The 18,324-nt window shown below is 32.7% G+C and overlaps 1 protein-coding gene across 1 annotated transcript in view; it reads left to right on the top strand.

Moving 5' to 3' along the window:
* The window catches only part of LOC131841603 (ryanodine receptor), a 66,956-nt gene that overhangs the window by 27,766 nt on the left and 20,866 nt on the right, over positions 1–18,324 (top strand). Inside the window, exons 42-60 of the mRNA XM_059189924.1 lie at positions 1,620–1,774; positions 2,266–2,443; positions 2,898–3,033; positions 7,548–7,672; positions 8,168–8,288; positions 8,394–8,583; positions 9,208–9,457; positions 9,546–9,690; positions 10,164–10,276; positions 10,830–10,901; positions 11,391–11,549; positions 11,879–12,106; positions 12,446–12,558; positions 13,996–14,089; positions 14,909–15,037; positions 15,732–15,866; positions 16,861–17,040; positions 17,449–17,569; positions 18,060–18,170. Coding sequence (XP_059045907.1) covers positions 1,620–1,774; positions 2,266–2,443; positions 2,898–3,033; positions 7,548–7,672; positions 8,168–8,288; positions 8,394–8,583; positions 9,208–9,457; positions 9,546–9,690; positions 10,164–10,276; positions 10,830–10,901; positions 11,391–11,549; positions 11,879–12,106; positions 12,446–12,558; positions 13,996–14,089; positions 14,909–15,037; positions 15,732–15,866; positions 16,861–17,040; positions 17,449–17,569; positions 18,060–18,170 — 2,755 coding nt within the window. The remainder of the gene's footprint in view (positions 1–1,619; positions 1,775–2,265; positions 2,444–2,897; positions 3,034–7,547; positions 7,673–8,167; positions 8,289–8,393; positions 8,584–9,207; positions 9,458–9,545; positions 9,691–10,163; positions 10,277–10,829; positions 10,902–11,390; positions 11,550–11,878; positions 12,107–12,445; positions 12,559–13,995; positions 14,090–14,908; positions 15,038–15,731; positions 15,867–16,860; positions 17,041–17,448; positions 17,570–18,059; positions 18,171–18,324) is intronic.

The raw sequence follows: 18,324 nt of genomic DNA, 5'->3' as shown, positions 1-18,324 counted from the left end.
TCGTATATCATACATATATTTTACATATTAAATGTATGTGTATAATAATTTTTAGTATAATATACAGAATATTTTTTATATTGTTTATAGTAAATCCTAAAATTCTATATCTGTGACATTCTATACTGATTTCACATTCAGAAAAAAATATATCAAATCTATTATAGCATTAGCTTTGTATATTTTGGCACATTACTATCTAATAAAATTAATAAAACAGACAAAAGAATGCTTGAATTTATTAGATATTATCATAATGTTGCATTATTTTGTCATAATAATTTAATTATACATATCATTATATATGTATTTAATGAAACTACATTACCTTATAATCATTTACTTATTCAATTAAAACAAATGTTCACTACAGTATTTATATTCCTTCAATATTATATTATAAATAATAAAACAGTGTCGCAAAACACTAACAATTTAAAAAAGTCCCAACTACATAGGTACTACGTTCAAGGTTTTTGTGTTAATTTCAATATTTATGTATTTTCTTCTAATGTTGCAAGCAATACAAGTCGGAAGTAAAATATTTCAAGAAGGTACCTACTGCATCGCTTGAACGCATAAAAATCATAATCAATGTCATATATATACTTAATAACATGAACAAATAACATACGAATCCTATACTTATATTATTTACTATATCTTAAGCACTTTCAACATTTTTTGACTCATCATTACGAATTAAAAAGTATAATTATACCAAAACTATTCTAAGTCAACATTACTTTTTCACTAAACATTAATTTTTCAATGCTTTCGATTAATAAAAAGAGTAATACGGCTTTTGACTGTAATCCCAAAAGCGATGGCAGACACGTGACTAAATAAAAACGAGAAACAACTTAGTACATATTAATAATCGCAGGATAAGTCTAAACTTTATAATCACCATACATTATATTAGGATTACTATATACGAAGATTATTAAGGTTTTATAATAAAGCTATTACTACTTGGTCTTTTTTACTTAATCTTGCCAACTACAAAAAAAAACTCGTGTATCAATTTATATTTCGGACTGACTGTCCGGTGATACACCCTTAGCGAACTAAATTAATCTGAGCGATGTCGGTTGACTCGTCCACTGTTACGTCTGATTCAAATATACCTACTAAGCAAAATGTCCCATGACGACGACAGTTGACTTTATATCTGACTACCCCGTGTGGGAAAAAAGGTCGTGAAGATATGTTATTACTATTATTGTTACAACTCTGTGTTGGTATTTAGGGTTGTAATTAGAATGCTATTATTATATCGCCTTATGTACACGCTTGTGGTCGAGCAAATAGTATATGGGTCTTGTCGAGACTATCAGCCATTTTAACGTTTATTGTATTGCTATATTCATATATGTAACTAGAAATTGCCCGCGGCTTTGCACGCGCGATGTCATAAAGTTGATTTTTAGAAATTCATAATGCGTTTATAGTCTTTTAGAAATGAATTTACAGGTATAGATACATATGTGATAATGCTATAGCCAAGCCCATAATTATACAACAATGCTTTCATGTATATATACTGCATGCATGAACTTCAGCCATCGACGAAAAATATACCAAATTCCTTGATAATAATGTTGATTTTCCTTTAGGTGGTGCTGCCTCTAATGGAAAAATACTTCTCAACTCATCGCAATTACTTCATAGCAGTTGCAACAGCAACTAACAATGTCGGTGCGGCCAGTTTAAAGGAGAAGGAAATGGTTGCAGCTCTGTTCTGCAAGTTAGCTAGTTTGCTACGGTCGCGGTACGTAAGAAAAAAATAAATAACGATATTTTTATTAGCATATTATTGTACTAATTTCCTCATATAAGTCCTTTTTTGTGTAATCGGAATGGTAAACATACTGACGATCCCTTTACATGATCCCTAAACACTACGGACTTCCGGAGGACTAAGATATTATGCCTCCATATCCTGCAATTTCAATTTCTTATCGTACTCTTTAACCGAAACATATGTTATAAAGTAAGTTATAGCTTGGCGGTTGAAATAAGTTAGACTGAGGTTTTACAAAATTTTACGGCCTACAAGTAACCACTTATCAACTGGTGTGCTGCAAACTCGTTATATTATACAAATCTGTATTTTTGCAATTATTTGAAAAGAGCAACAGCCGAATTATTATCAGTAATTATCTTATTAGTTCTTCTTGGTTCCAATATAATGGTAGACTAAACTTGATGATGATTTCATTAAATTAATTAGAAAATTTGAAATATGTATTAAATTTGTAGACTGGCGGCCTTCGGTCCTGATGTGCGAATCACAGTTCGCTGTCTCCAAGTTCTGGTGAAGGGCATTGATGCCAAATCCTTAGTCAAGAACTGCCCCGAATTCATCAGGACGTCAATGTTGACCTTCTTTAACAATGTAGCTGATGATCTAGGACATACTATACTCAACTTGCAAGAGGTAAGACTTTTTTTCGTGACCTACTTTTTGTTTCATTTATTTAATTATCTAGTAACACCTACCTTTGAATATAAATGAAGCAACAGATTTAGAATTGTAGTCATCTCGGGCAACCTAGTAGGAGACTAAGGGTAATTTGAAGTTATTAATTTAGAATACTATAATACCTGTTAAAATTATCTGGTCAAATTTCATAATCAATAGAGCCTAACTGACAGCTCTCTTATAATTGAAACGCAAAAGATATTTTGGTTAAGCACTACCGTTTAATAGCACACGCATAAGGGCCCACATAAGAAGTAAATGCAGAAAATAGGTCCAACATACCATTTAATATCTTATTTGGTAATGAAATACGAAAGATCTATCAAAATTTTAAAGACTTTTACAAATCTAATGTAAATGATATTCTAGATTTATAATTTTTAAGTTTAAATTGTATTATTTTTACCAGGGGAAATATGCACATCTACGAGGCACCCACTTGAAAACATCTACGTCTCTTGGCTACATCAATGGAGTACTACTGCCTATATTAACAGCTATGTTCGATCACTTGGCGAACTGCGAGTACGGAGCTGATTTATTACGTGAGTTTATTTATATGGACTTGTTATAATAGACTATATGAAATCTATGTTCACTTAAATTTAAAAATTACTCCTGTAGTTCATTTTAATAATACTCATTTATGCATAATGAACATCTATATCTTTGATGTGGTAACACTTTTTGAACCCTAAATCCCAATATCGTAAACTGGATCTAGCACGCAATCTACTATTGTCTTTTCTATTAAAGGAGTATTTACAATTTAGTATTATGTTTGATTTAGCACCTTCCTCGTAACCTTGACTTTATTAGGTGTTTGGCGTATCATAACTATGTCTACACCAGTACGGTTTCATGTTCATATTGCGCCTTCTTCTGACACATGACTGAGAAACCATAGCACATGCAATATGCATGCACGAATTTTTTATAAAGTGTCAGTTGTACCTCATTTAATATTGAGTTATTCCGTTTCTTCAAATAATATTTCATCCAGATTCTTCTTATCTTGCGTTTTTATATTGCATTGAATACATATACCGCAATATGCATGTATTTAACACGAGATTAAGATACATTGTGGATAAAGTGTCAGTTGTACCTCATTTAATATTGACATTCAACCAACTCTATACCATATAGTCTTTCACGCAGTTCCATCTATGCGTTAAGAATTTTTACTCTTCTTTACGGAATATAATACGTACGCATGTTTTACACAAAATGCGTTCGCATTATATTCCGTATGTTTTCATTACATGTCCATATATTTCAAGGGGCTTAAAATGTATTCTTATGGATTCTATTTGATTTTTTTCTGTAATTTTGGCATAATCATTAATCGTCTGAAAATAGAAAAGTACTATCATCACTCAAGTCACTATGACTTTTAGAACTGCTATATGTTTCAGAATTACTGGTAGATCTGGAAACCTTGCCTTTGCTTGACTTGTAAGCAACCTTACATTGTTGTTTGCAGTACTTATTATATTTCTTTTTTTTCTCTGTAATGTAATAAATAATGTTATATCATCTAATATTCGACTACCTAATATTTATTAACCAAAATCACACATAATGCTATTAAATTTACACGGGATGCAATGTAAGATAGAAGGACGAAGGTTCCTGACTTTTCCTTTATGTTAAATGAGAAGCGAAATTGCAGGACAATGCTAATTACTGTACAGCTAAATAAATAGTAATGATATACCTCTATCGCATTCATAAATTTGACAAGTGTTTTCATATGAAAACTTGCAAGCATTATTGCATTTCCTTGCTGACGCTCTTTGACAAGCCCGTTCATAGCTATCTCTAAGTATATTTACTTTAATGTCCTCCTTGGTTTCTACGATCATGCCCGATGTCTGATTTCTTAAAAATTTGGACTGTAACGAAACATCAAAAATATTGCTTCACAGAAAGAAATTAAAATATACTACTAGCTTATAACATACTATCTAACTCCTTTTAACCAATTCTCTATTTAGTAACACAGTACTGAATGTTGTATGTTTCAATGTTCTATGATTTACCTTCATATCCGCTTGTACCATTGGCAAACATGCCTCAGCCCAAAATCCCTGTCTTGTTATATCCGTAAAATCTTCAAAAAATAAAACAATAATTAATTATATATATGTTATTAAATGTTATTAATTACGTATATGTTATTAAACTAAATAATATTAGTATTAGAGTATACTACTTTTCTTATAATAAAATGGCTTCCAAATTTAGTTTTCTACTGTCATCACGTGCAAGTACCGATTATTTTACGTAATTGCTTCTAGTATCAGTACATTCAATACTTGATTGTTATGAATTATAAAATAAATAAACACTTACAAATAGTATTCTGTACTTACTACCCTTTCTCTCCATCTTCGCAGTGACATTGTATCCGAACTCTCTTATGCATCCTTTTTTGGCAAATTCTTTAAATTTTTCTTTTGATCTACCTTTACACTTACGAAGTCTGCATACTATCTTATTTACTTCTTTGCATGCCTTCAATAATTTTTATAATTTTATTAATGCATACTTATGAACTCCTGATATTTCGACGCCGTTATCTGTGTCATGGGTTAGTGTTTGTAACAACATCGAAATATTAGGAGCTCATAAATAGTATTAAAGTATAGCGTAAGTAATTCGTCTTAATATTTTGGAATACACCTGTTAATAAAAAAAAACTATACCTTGAAGCATTTTCTCAGAACGAGTTTTAAGCAAGAATCTCCGTACGCCTCTCGAAGTATCTCTGTTTTAAATATTTCTTTTAATATATTGGCATCTTCTTGCTCCAAAGACTGCGAGGTCGCCTCTTCTGTCTTATCTTTATTCTATAATGAAAAATGAAACGGTAAATTATTGTAAATACTGCTCCAACTTTTGTATTTGTTGACACACAAAATAATAAATTAAGTGAACAAAGTGTAATTCGCTCTTGCTGTAAATTGTAATAATTGTTACTGCTTATTAATTACCTTATTCGGGGTAACTATCATTAATGCAGTTTTATGATTACTTCTAAAGTATGCTGCTTTATTTTTCTGTTGTTTATGTCCTAATGTATCCTCTTTGTGTGCTTTTAACTGTATTGGTTTGTTTTTCTTTATGTCATCCCACATATGTTCTCGAGCAAATGTCTCAGTGTGTACTACTTTTTTTATATGTTTACTTCTGTTCCTGGGTTCTATATCTGTGCCAAGTTTCATGGAATTGAATTTGTAATTGTTATTTCCAGCTTGATGATGTTTACTGTCTCTATCTGTATCTTCATCTAAATCAGATTTTACTACATTTTTGTATCTTGTTTTAACTTTCTTTATTAATTTATAATCCTCCATTTCTTTCGGTTCAGTCGACTTGTGTTCATTAGCTGTTGTATCTACAACAGGGACACTCTGTGTATCAATATATATTAGTTCTGATCGAATAGGTTCCTTTGTGATTTTCTCAGCATTGTTTTGAATTTCTATCTCTTCTGATATTGTTTCATCAGTATCAGATGTAGAGGATACTTGAATGTTTGGTTTTATATCAGGCTTTTTCAATCGTAATTTTTCAGTTTTTGGGATTCTCTTTGTGTCAATCTTAACATTTTTGTCTTCGACTAATTTGTCTGATTGTTCTGATTTATCAGATTTTTTCTCTTCAGACAATATCATTCGTGTTGCAAAAAATACTTCATTTTGTTTTTTTGTAGTTTTAGTTTGTACTTTGCCTCTCTTAGATACGGTTTTATATACTTCATCGATTTCAGAATCTGACGAATAATCAACCTCAAGGCTCTGGGTTTTGTATATTTTTTTTAATTGCTCATAATTTCTTATTAACTCCTGTAAAACACTGTTAACTCTTGATATATTTTTGACTACGTCAGTAAATACCATTTCATTCGACTGCTGTTGAATATGTTGATCTCCATTATTATTGGCCTTTGGATGCAAAACATATATTACATTAATTAATTTGTTAGCTTGAGATACTATGGTTCTAAAGCGTACTATAACAATAATAACTATCGGCTCATAAGTGTATAAAAATCTTTGAACTACCCATATAACTCGCTCGCGATTTCATCTAACAATTATTTTTTCTAAGAAGAACACACAAATTGGCTACATAGTTGTCTACTAGTATGTTCTCCATCTAAAACACTTAATTTCATCTTTGGTGCATCAATTGTTTATCTTTCACTCATTATATTTCAACACACAATTAGAAATTTTATTCTTGTCATATTTATAATTGTATGCATTAGAATTGCGCATTAATATATCAAATCTGTTTCGAAAATGACTATTTCTATAACAAAGAAAATACGTCGACTTCTTACTATCATTATTAAAACTTTGAACTACATTAATTTATTCTATAATTGTTAATTTATGTGTAAAACTTATTATTACCAAAATACTACGTGTTACGTGAAAAAATACTTGACTATAAAAAATATAAAGCCACATCTGAAATTTGAATTCACACAATGTTCACAGTTATTGAATTTCCAGATCAAATATATCGATGTTTATTGCATGCCTTTTGTACTTTTATGTTATTATATGTTATTATAATTGTTATTGATATTTTATTGCTTACTATATTCCTATCCAATGGATACAGCGATATAAATAAATCGCCTTTTGAAATAAAATATACTATGAAAGGAAAAGTATTATGGAAATCAGTTTTTTTACTGGAATGAAAATTTTCGTAATATATTTAATATCGAATAGACTATTCCATGAATGGGGTGACAAAAAAAAGTAGCAGTTTATGGGAAATCTATGCTATATAAATATGATGGTTGGTAGTAGATAAAAGGAGAAAAAATGTAAATGAAATGAGAAAATAAAAGGCAACAACTGAACACTTTTTTACGAAAAGGAAATATGCAATCTTTATCTTGATTTAGATAACAATAATCTGTTATTTAAATCTACAGTAATTGTTTGTTGTTTTTTTTTCAATTAGGTGTATAAAAATAGTAGTAGAAATATAATTCTTGTCTTGAAGTTGATAAATACAATGTCCATTTCAGTGGATGAGATTCAAGTGGCGTCGTATAAGATGCTGGGGTCGCTGTACGCTCTCGGCACTGATGCGTCGCTCACACACGACAGGAAGTATCTCAAGACAGAGATAGAGAGGAACAAACCAGCGTTGGTAAGTTATTAAAATTAATAATTCAGTTCTAATCTTAAAAATGAGTCAATAGAAGAAATATGAGCAATTGATGTAAACAATTAGTAATATACATTAAAATCTTCATATATGATACAGATCTACAGATCCTGTTTCGTACACATTTTTTTTTATAACAGTGATGTACTTTATAATACAAATGCCACAAAGAATCTTATACGTATATCAGTATAAAAATTGAACCAGATGGAGTTGTAATTTTTTACTTTAATTTTCAATAAGATTTACACTACTATGCGCTATATTAAAATAGACTTTAATAATTTTTTTTCATATTTATTTATTTTATAACATCATTATGTGCTTTTTAAAAGTAACGCAGAGAGAAAAAAGAAAAGCAAATTCTTTATTTGAAGCGATTTGCTTGCAAGTTAGTCCCGTAGAAATCAAAAAGTTCGAGTCTAGATGGTAATATTGTAAGCATTATCTTATGTATTTTTTTTTTATTATCATCAGGGTTCATGTTTGGGAGCATTCAGCTCGACCTTCCCGGTCGCATTCCTGGAGCCTCATCTAAATAAACACAACCAGTTCTCTCTGCTCAATCGCATTGCAGACCATTCCCTCGAAGCACAAGGTAAAAGAACATAAACATATAATTATAAATATACATATAATGTACTTCAGCATTTCACCAATAATCGAACGAATCGAATGATAAAAATCTTCCTTATTTCCATAGACATAATGGCGAAAATGGAGCAATCTATGCCAACGCTAGAAACGATACTAAGCGAGGTAGACCAATTCGTGGAGTCAGATAAGACGTACAACGAAGCACCGCACATTATAGATGTAGTGCTGCCATTATTGTGCTCCTACCTTCCATTCTGGTGGGCGCAAGGGCCTGACAACGTGACACCTACTGCTGGGTAACTATACCTATATTCTAAAACTGTCTTTACATTTGTGTTTTATTCATTCAAGTATATTCTATGCTTAGAATATATCCTAATCATAGAATATACTTGATACGATATATGATTATTCTATTTAAACGTTAATGTGTCTCATTAACTCTCGTCTGATGAAAACACCAATAACATGTTGAGACAGCACTTACATGTTATAACAAAATGTTAAATGATGAGAGATAGGCAGAGATTGGAGGCTTGACTTGTAAATCTACTAAAATGATAACGTAATATTCGTAGTGCTATTCATATATATAGGCGACAAACACCACTTACTGTCAAATATGCCGACAGCTCGTTGACTGTTTCATTTATTGAAAAAAAAAATAGATACATGTAAAGGTAGATCGTTAAGTCTATATATCTAGTTTATACAAGTCATGGTACAAATAGGCTATAGGTATTGTGTTTTAGGGGGCGCCACTGTATTACGCTCTGAAATTATAAGCGCTATTTTTCTTACGATTTCGATATAAATGTAGTAAGGCAATGATGGCTAAAATATATATAAATTCGTAAAATATAAAAGAACAATCATCAACATGCAATCTGTTAACTAAACGTAATAATCTTCATCATCAGGAACCACGTCACGATGGTGACAGCGGAGCACATGAACCAACTGTTGAAGAATGTGCTGAAGTTAATCAAGAAGAACATAGGCAATGAGAGTGCGCCGTGGATGACGCGCATCGCCACCTACACCCAACAAATCATCATAAACAGCTCTGAGGAACTGCTGAGGGACTCGTTCCTGCCGCTAGCGGAGAGAGTCAGAAAGAGGACTGACAACATGTTCCATAAAGAGGAGAGTTTGAGAGGATTCATCAAAGTGAGTAATATATAAACATGTTATAGGGTAATATTGCCTATATGAATCAGTTTTTTTCTTTAATTAACCTTGTGTTATTGTTCCTCAGTCTTCAACAGACGATACTTCGCAAGTAGAGTCGCAAATTCAGGAGGACTGGCAACTCCTCGTAAGGGATATATACTCGTTCTACCCGCTTCTTATCAAGTACGTCGATCTGCAGAGGAATCATTGGCTCAGGAATAACGTTCCAGGTTTGAATCCATACTTCCTTACTAAACTAATATAGAAATGCGAAAGGATGTCTGTCTGTTTGTTATATTTTAACGAATGAACAGCTAAAAGAATATTCTTTTACTTCACATTCAATTTCATTTATATAAACGAAATTGATATGGCATAAATGATATGTTTATTGTTTTATGAGGACAGCGATATAGACTTTAAATATCTAAAATGTTTGTGTAAATATAAATATATGTATATATGTATGTCGAAAACTCGTGATTGTTAAGTGTTTAGCACACTGTTGTTTAACACACTGTCTTTCTTCCAATCATGGTCACGGGTTCGATTATTTCTATTATTCTGTATTGGTGTTTTCTATGTATAATCATTATAACAAATATATATATTTTTAAATTATTTAGTACCCATAATACAAGCTTGGGACTAGATGGCGCTGCATGAATTGTCCGGGGTCATTCATTTGTTTATCAATTTTCAGAGGCCGAAGAACTATATAACCATGTAGCAGAGATATTCAACATTTGGTCAAAGAGTCAGTACTTCCTGAAGGAAGAACAGAACTTCATATCCGCCAATGAAATCGATAACATGGTAAGTCTAAGTATTTTATTAATAGCAACCCAAGCGCTGTAACACTGGGTTTATATGATAAAGTGAGGTCCACATTGCTGTTTATGTTTTTTCATATATTTGGAATGGCAAACGAGCAGCTCACCTGATGGTAAGCGGTAACCGGTATATACATGAACAGCACTATTGATACCTACATTATCGCATAACATCATTAGTCTCACTGATGTATTGGCATTCCTGAGGTCTAAGGTTGACCTCCTTGAAGATGAACATCAGAACAAAGTCAATCGTGATAAATTTCGGTTGAATTTACCACGATGGATTCCAGGGGATTGCGGTTTCCCCTGGAATCCATCGCGATAAATTAATCTTATCATTCTCCGGGGCACTGGCCAGCGTAAACGTTAGCGCAGGCGAATGCACCATTTCATTATTATCTCTATAAAACAAACATAATTTATAAAGCAAGATGTTTGACAGTAGAAATAAGTGAGAAAGAGGTGTGCACTCAGTCTTGATTTTGTCCTTTTCATTTGTTATATTGTCTCATTCTATCTCGTGACTCATCTAGGTGCTGATTATGCCAACTGCTACAAGAAGAGCGACCACAGTCACCGATGGGGCGCCCCAAGGTGGTGGAAAGGTACAGTATCATATGTCATTTCAAGTGACATATCTTTAGTAGTGCCATTAATAAATTCTATCGTCAAGAAATAATTCTTTGTATATTTGTATTGTAATGTAGAATTCTGTTTTTTACTAATCAATATCAATTTATATTTCTGACCGATTCTTTGGTAATCTGGCGGTCAATTCGCTTCCCTGCAACGTTGGATTCAAATATCCCCAGCAAAAACGACAATTCAACAATTGACAATCATTCGGTCTACCCCATTTAGGTACCCTTATCCAACAATCAATGTTGGTAATATCAACAGTTGTAAATGTTGAAAAGATAATATAACTTGTAACTGTTTTGTATCCAAATTTATCGGGGTAAGACAGCGGGTATAATCTGTTAGTTACATAATATTTTAAACTACTGCCCCACATTGAATTCAACGGCGTCTACGTCTGTGTACAAAGATATACTATTATTATTACTTATTTACTTTTAACTTTAATAAAACAGAAAAAGAAGAAACATCGCGATAAGAAACGCGATAAAGATAAGGAAGTGCAAGCATCGTTGATGGTGGCCTGCCTGAAGAGATTACTGCCGGTCGGCCTCAACCTGTTCGCTGGCAGAGAACAAGAGTTAGTCCAGCACTGTAAAGATAGATTCCTCAAGGTAAGAATTGTTTTCTGTCACTTTCTAACATGTCACATATTACAATCATCTGGATGAATTGCGGTCCTCCACCGTGGCTTTTCCAGAAACTTTTTGCCACGCACGACCACTTTGTGGAATTATCTTCTAGTATTCCTTACGATATTGACACCTTCAATAAAAGAGCTTAATCTTTCATAAAAGGCTGGCGATTCACTTGTAATTCCCCTGGTGCTACAAGCATTCATAGCGATAATCACTTACCATCAGGTGAGCCGCAAGCTCGTTTCTCTCTATACTATAGAAGAAAAACATATGGTGTTTACAATATCCAACGTAACTCTTTACAGAAAATGTCCGAACAAGATGTAGCAGAGTTTGCCAAGACCCAACTAACACTTCCCGACAAGATAGACCCGGCTGATGAGATGTCCTGGCAACATTACCTGTACAGCAAACTGGGGTCCAAGAGTAAGACGAACATCACCGTGGAAACTGCAGAGAACAAGGCCAAGATCATTGACGACACCGTTGAGAGGATTGTAGCTATGAGCAAAGTGCTGTTCGGATTGCATATGGTAAGCTCCACATTTAAAAATACTGTTTTGTCACGTTCGTTCTAATTAATAACGGAGTTATAGAGATAAGGCCAACAATATATAAACATTAAGAAAATACTCTACGATCGAAATAAAGGCTTAATAACTAAAAATTAAGCGAATCTCTCGAAAAAAATTTGAATGTTTAATAACCAAAATCTAACTCATTTTTAGGGATAGGAAAAGTAAAAGGAATTGTTATTTGGTTTCTTAACTAAAAAATCTAAAGAGTACAGTCTGAGTATAGCATTAGGTGTTGAAATGAATCTAATAAATTTGAATTTGTAAAATCTATTTATTCTATTCTTATAACTGTAGATCGACCATCCCCAACAAATGAGTAAGAACGTATACCGTTCAGTGGTATCGATACAAAGGAAGCGAGCAGTCATAGCCTGCTTCAGGCAGACCTCCATCCACTCACTGCCAAGGTCCAAAAGATTGTGTGCTGTGTACTGTTTGATATAAGAGTGGTTTTGTCGTGTACTACTAACGTCTACTAAGTAGTGCTTGATTGTATTCTGTGATATTAATATTTTTAAATTGACTTGAATCTAATATGGAAACAATGGGGAAGATCTTCCAATAAAAAAAATCACTATGGTAGTGTTTTTATTTTATTGGATGATATTGATTCATTATAAAAAAATACGAAAACTATGTGCTAAGCCGATTAATTACTTTTATAAATACATTTCTATAACATATACAGAACACCTAAGCCAATACAAACAGATATATTTATATACAAATTATGAGTATCTTTTATATAATTAGGTATTCTTTTTCGGAAGTCCATTTCATCACTTATAATTTATATTATTTTGTTTAATTTCGCTAACATTAGCCTGTGTAAGACCACAAGTATTCAGTGCAGAAAAGCACTTCTGGAAGCGTTACGACCTTCTAATTCTAATCTTCTCTTAATGTCTGTCTCATCAAATTCCGACCGTTACATGATTCAATATGAGTCTGCACTCATATTGAATCATGTGTTTCGCCGTAAAAAGAAGCATCATCAGGCAATGAATAAAAGCTTGCTTATAACTTGGAAGCCTAGTAGTGTTGACTGTTTGCATTTTTGTCGCCGAATAGTGTGTGAATATCGAACCCGTAACCATTAGAATTTAAAGCCGTGTGCTTAACAGCTGGACCACTAAGGTCGTGTACAATAGAACTAACTTGCATTGTTGTTGTGTACTTAACACGAATATTTCAATGCTCGCATGCTGCATTGGACTTACTAGGCAACTAAACCGGCCCAACGGTCTACGAACTGGAAGCGAGTACTATGCGCTGCTAGAAAGCGTGCAGCCGTAGCTTGCTTAAGAAGTATACACCTTTATAAAATGAGCAGGTAATGTACATTATGTTAGAACGTAGCCTTTGATATGAGGGTATCTTAAATAAAACATACGTCTAATAAATAAATAATATTGAGATGAGATATTTGTCGGATTACATTTCCAAATTATGTTTATTTTATTGTCATCTCTCAATAATTCACTCGGCGATAGATCGTCATTGATTTAATATACTACATAAATATTTAAAAAGCATATTACAATTACTATTTATATTTCTCTTCTACCTATATCTCTTTCCTTCTCTATCTTTCTTCATAGCCTGAAACCTTGATGAAGAGAAGTTGTACCTCTGTCCAAAGCCTACTTGATATTTAGAAATAAAGCACCTCATGATTACTTCTTTATTTTGTCTATTGTACTATTATCTTGTTTATATTAACAGTTTTAGTTTTATTTCAATATAAATTAAATTTTTCAGTCCTTGCACAAAGATAGGGAATATAGCAACAGGGACAAGGAAGAAAAATCATTGGGGACTAATTTATAGTTTATTCCTTACAGACATCGCGCGTGCAATATATTTGCGCGGACATACTACGAGCTTTGGTTGGAAGAGGAGAACATAGGTCAAGAAGTTATGATAGAAGATTTGACGGTAATGCAATGATTTTTCAGTTAATTAACTTTGAACTTCCTTATTTTTTTTATATTTCATTCGTCTTCATGTATTGCGAAGTAACGAGGAAGACGTGGACAAAAAAGCTTACGACGGCCCGACATGAAAGAAATAGAAACCGTCCACGGGGGTCGAAATTACGACACCTGAGCCTAGGTTAAAACCCCTAGCGGTGCCCTAACTAAAGACTAAAGTCGTATCCGGCAGGAGTTGGCCTTCAGCCGCTCCATAAGTCATTCCGCGGATTTGGAGTGCCATTTGCACTGGCCCTCTATCGTCCGGTGAAGGCCAACTGCGGCCATATAATAGTTTGAAAACAAATATGTCGTCCACCTACCTAGTACCTGGTAGACCAGCATATGGATAATCTTATCGCGATGCAAAAATTGCCCGACTCGACAATCCAGGACAGTTTGTCTTGGCGCCGCAAAATTAGGAGAGCATACTATACATTGGACAGTGCTAAGAAAGAGATTTCATTCGTCTTCATGTTAAGGTCGATTTTTTAGGAAATCATTAAGAACTATCATTGTGATAATGTTACTTATGAATAATTACAAAGTGTTTTGTTCATTCTGCTTCCCCGTAAATGCGTTAAAGATACATAGAGAAAAGGTCGGTAAAAACTACGAAATGATAAACTGACGACATAGAAACATTTTGTGCGTTGTTCATGCAATATTCTATGGTCTAAATCTCTTATTTCGATCATTGTTTCTCTTATTTTATACTTTTTGTTCCTTTAATTTAATTTCGTCTTAATGAAATTATTATAAATAAACAAATTATGATTTCTAGCAATCGTTTGAAGATGCGGAGTTAAAAAAGAGTGATGTGGTAGAAGAAGAAGGCAAGCCGGATCCTCTCACACAACTCGTTACAACCTTTTGCAGAGGAGCCATGACGGAACGTTCTGGCGCTTTACAGGTACCAATGTAACTGTATCTATAATCGTGAGTTCTAGCTGAACAACAAAAAACTTAGAGTGAATCTCCATACCAGCAGTGACATATTGTTATGTTGAGACTTATATATTATATCTGTTTCTTCTTTTTTAATATACTCTGTTTTTTTTGTAATTTATATTATCTTATAAAATGTGTATGTGTGTATATCTGTTGATGTAAAAATCATCATAAAAAAAATACCGATAACAAATTAAAATTCCATATTTGCAATTATCGACAACTTTAAGAAGACATTGGCATTTTTCTTACTTTGTTCAATGAATTGGAATTTATGGGCGTGAGAATCTTAGGGTTCTATGGTATGACTTAATAACGGAATAAAACTATTTTATTCCTTAAAAAATACGAAACCTGACTGGCACCTTTAAGTCGACCAAATTGCGTATGTCTTAAATAACAGTAAGAAACCTACTGTAACCTATTGGTACAGTTGCAATTTTTATAAATAACAAGCGGGCTGGTGCTTGTGAGTGCCCCAAATTGGTCGGCCTGTTCCTACAGTTACAGCATTATTTGTAGGGATATTCAGTACAATACGAAATTGTTTTGTTTACAATATTATTATTCCAGAAAAAGAAATTTACGGCAAAATTATTGATGTGCAAATTATCCCAAAAATAACAAATATTGAAAATGCTATTAACTCTTTTCAGGAAGACCCTCTTTATATGTCATACGCTCATATAATAGCCAAGTCATGCGGTGAAGAAGAGGAAGAAGGTGGTGACGAAGAGGAGGAAGGGGGCGGTGAAGCCGAGGGTGAAGAAGAAGGTCGTGCTAGTATTCACGTAAGTTTCAATTCTAGTCTTTATCCCGTATCTATTCGTAATGGCGGTACCTTGTACAATATGTATGACTTACTGTGCCCGCGGTTTAACCCGCGTAAATTTATAGTCTATGTGTTATTGTCTTTCAGTTATCTAGTACCCATATCACATGCTCTGCTTACGTTGGTACTAGATGGCGTTGTGTAAACTGTCTAGGGGTATTATGTATATTGGTACTAATGGTTTACTAGTGGAAATATCACCAGACCGCCAAATGTAGTTTCATCATTTGAATTATTTACATCGGTATATATTTTATATATACCGTCACAGGTCTGTTATCAAAATATCCCTAGGTGATAAGTGTAATCCTATCCTGAAGTTTATTTATTAGAATTAATTTATTTTGGCAAAGAAACGTTTGCCGAAACGGCTCTTTAAATTTATGATATGAATGAAATGAATAAAAAAATCTCTTTATATAATATGTTACATGCAGAAAACAATGGAAACATTTATGGTATGTATATAACTAATATACTATAAACATTAACTGTTAAATTTATTATATGTGTCCACTAATTGATATCTATATACAACCAACTTACGTTTATATCTTACTAGCTGTTTCACCCCCTTGAATTTTATAGTCTATGTGCTATTCTGCTGTATAAGCTGTACTATTGTAAAATTTCAAGTTCAAAGTTGTGACAGTCTGAAACTTCCGCGTTTATAATATTAGTATGAAGTAAGATTACACAAAACTTTTCCATATACATACAAGAAAGGAATAACATTGCTAATACTAACAGACAATAAGTCTAGCTATTTATTATTAATATAATATCAACATTATATTTGATATAGTTAAAAAATATTTAAAAAATCTACCACATAACCTTGAGAATGCCATATTGCATTCAGCTCGTCTTTAGTATACGTGATTTTGTACAATAACGAATATAAAAAATATTTTTGTATTTTGAGCATATGGTTTCAAGAGCAATTTTTTCAGGAACAAGAAATGGAGAAGCAGAAGCTCCTGTTCCACCAGTCCCGATTAGCCGATCGTGGTGTAGCCGAAATGGTACTACTGCATATATCGGCATCCAAGGGTCTACCTAGTGACATGGTCATGAAGACCTTGCAGCTAGGCATCTCTATACTGAGGGGAGGCAACATTGATATACAGATGGTAAGTACTTACACAGGCTATAAATAAATAATTACAAAACCCACTAGTTCTATACATATAGCTATACTTAATTAAAAACAACAAATATTCTCATAATTTAGTTCTCATAATAATAATGAAACCAATAGCAATAAATTTAAACGAGCAATTATTCTCATTGTTGCTGCACGGTATATATCTCAAATAATTGTGAATCACTTATCAAAAGCAACAAATTTATAGAAGCATATATTCTCACTCTGGTTTCACAACTCCACTCTATAGATAGCATCTTAAAATAACAGTAGAACCCGTATATTGTTCAAATAAGGAAGTGGAGATATAAACAGAAGACAACAGCGATTTTTATAATATTAATAGATATAGGATTCATTTCATATTACTTTACACACTCTTATTCTTCACCAGGGTATGCTGAACCACCTGAAAGACAAAAAGGATGTGGGCTTCTTCACGTCGATTGCCGGTCTTATGAATTCTTGTTCGGTGCTCGATCTAGATGCTTTTGAAAGGAACACGAAGGCTGAAGGTAAGTAATAGTTATTGACAAGTTGAAGTAATTAAAAAAAATGCCTTATAAAAAATTACACGCGGATCGACAATCTATATTGAACTGCAGAATGAGAGATGAAAGAAAGAAAGAAAAATATTTTATTCAGTGCAATGTAAAAAATACAATATAAACAACAAACGAAAAAAAGAGCAAATAAAATGTACATATAATTAAACTTAATTTACCGTGTAGATAATTAAAAATAAACATAAAATAATCATTTTTTACCTCCAAAAATTATGGCGCCGTGTTAATTATCCAGGGTTATTTATTATTATTATTATTTATTTATTTATTTAAAACTTTATTGACCAATACATTATGGTACAAAGGGCGGAGTTAATGCTGTAGGCATTCTCTAACAGTCAACCTTCAGGAAGTGCAGAAATACTTGATGGTGGCTTAACATTAGTTATATAAATAACTATATTAATTATTATAATACAAATATGTAAATAAATTTTAGGTTTGGGCGTGGGTCTCGAGGGCGCCGCTGGTGAAAAGAACATGCACGATGCGGAATTCACTTGCGCCTTGTTCAGATTCATTCAACTCACCTGTGAAGGCCATAACTTGGGTAATTATATAATTTATTGTTAACTATTAACCGAGACTTCGTCTGCATTAACTTTCATCCTTTAATTCATCACTTAGCAGATATTTTTCGGGCTAAAATATAAGACTATCCCCATAATAGCATTTATCCTCATATATATCTTTAATTAAGAGCC

The sequence above is a fragment of the Achroia grisella genome, unplaced genomic scaffold (assembly GCF_030625045.1).
Source record: "Achroia grisella isolate CSIRO2021 unplaced genomic scaffold, CSIRO_AGI_Agris_v1 utg1847, whole genome shotgun sequence".
Taxonomy (NCBI): Eukaryota; Metazoa; Arthropoda; class Insecta; order Lepidoptera; family Pyralidae; genus Achroia; species Achroia grisella.
Note: the sequence above shows the minus strand (reverse complement) of the source record. Positions and strands in the feature narration are given on the sequence as shown.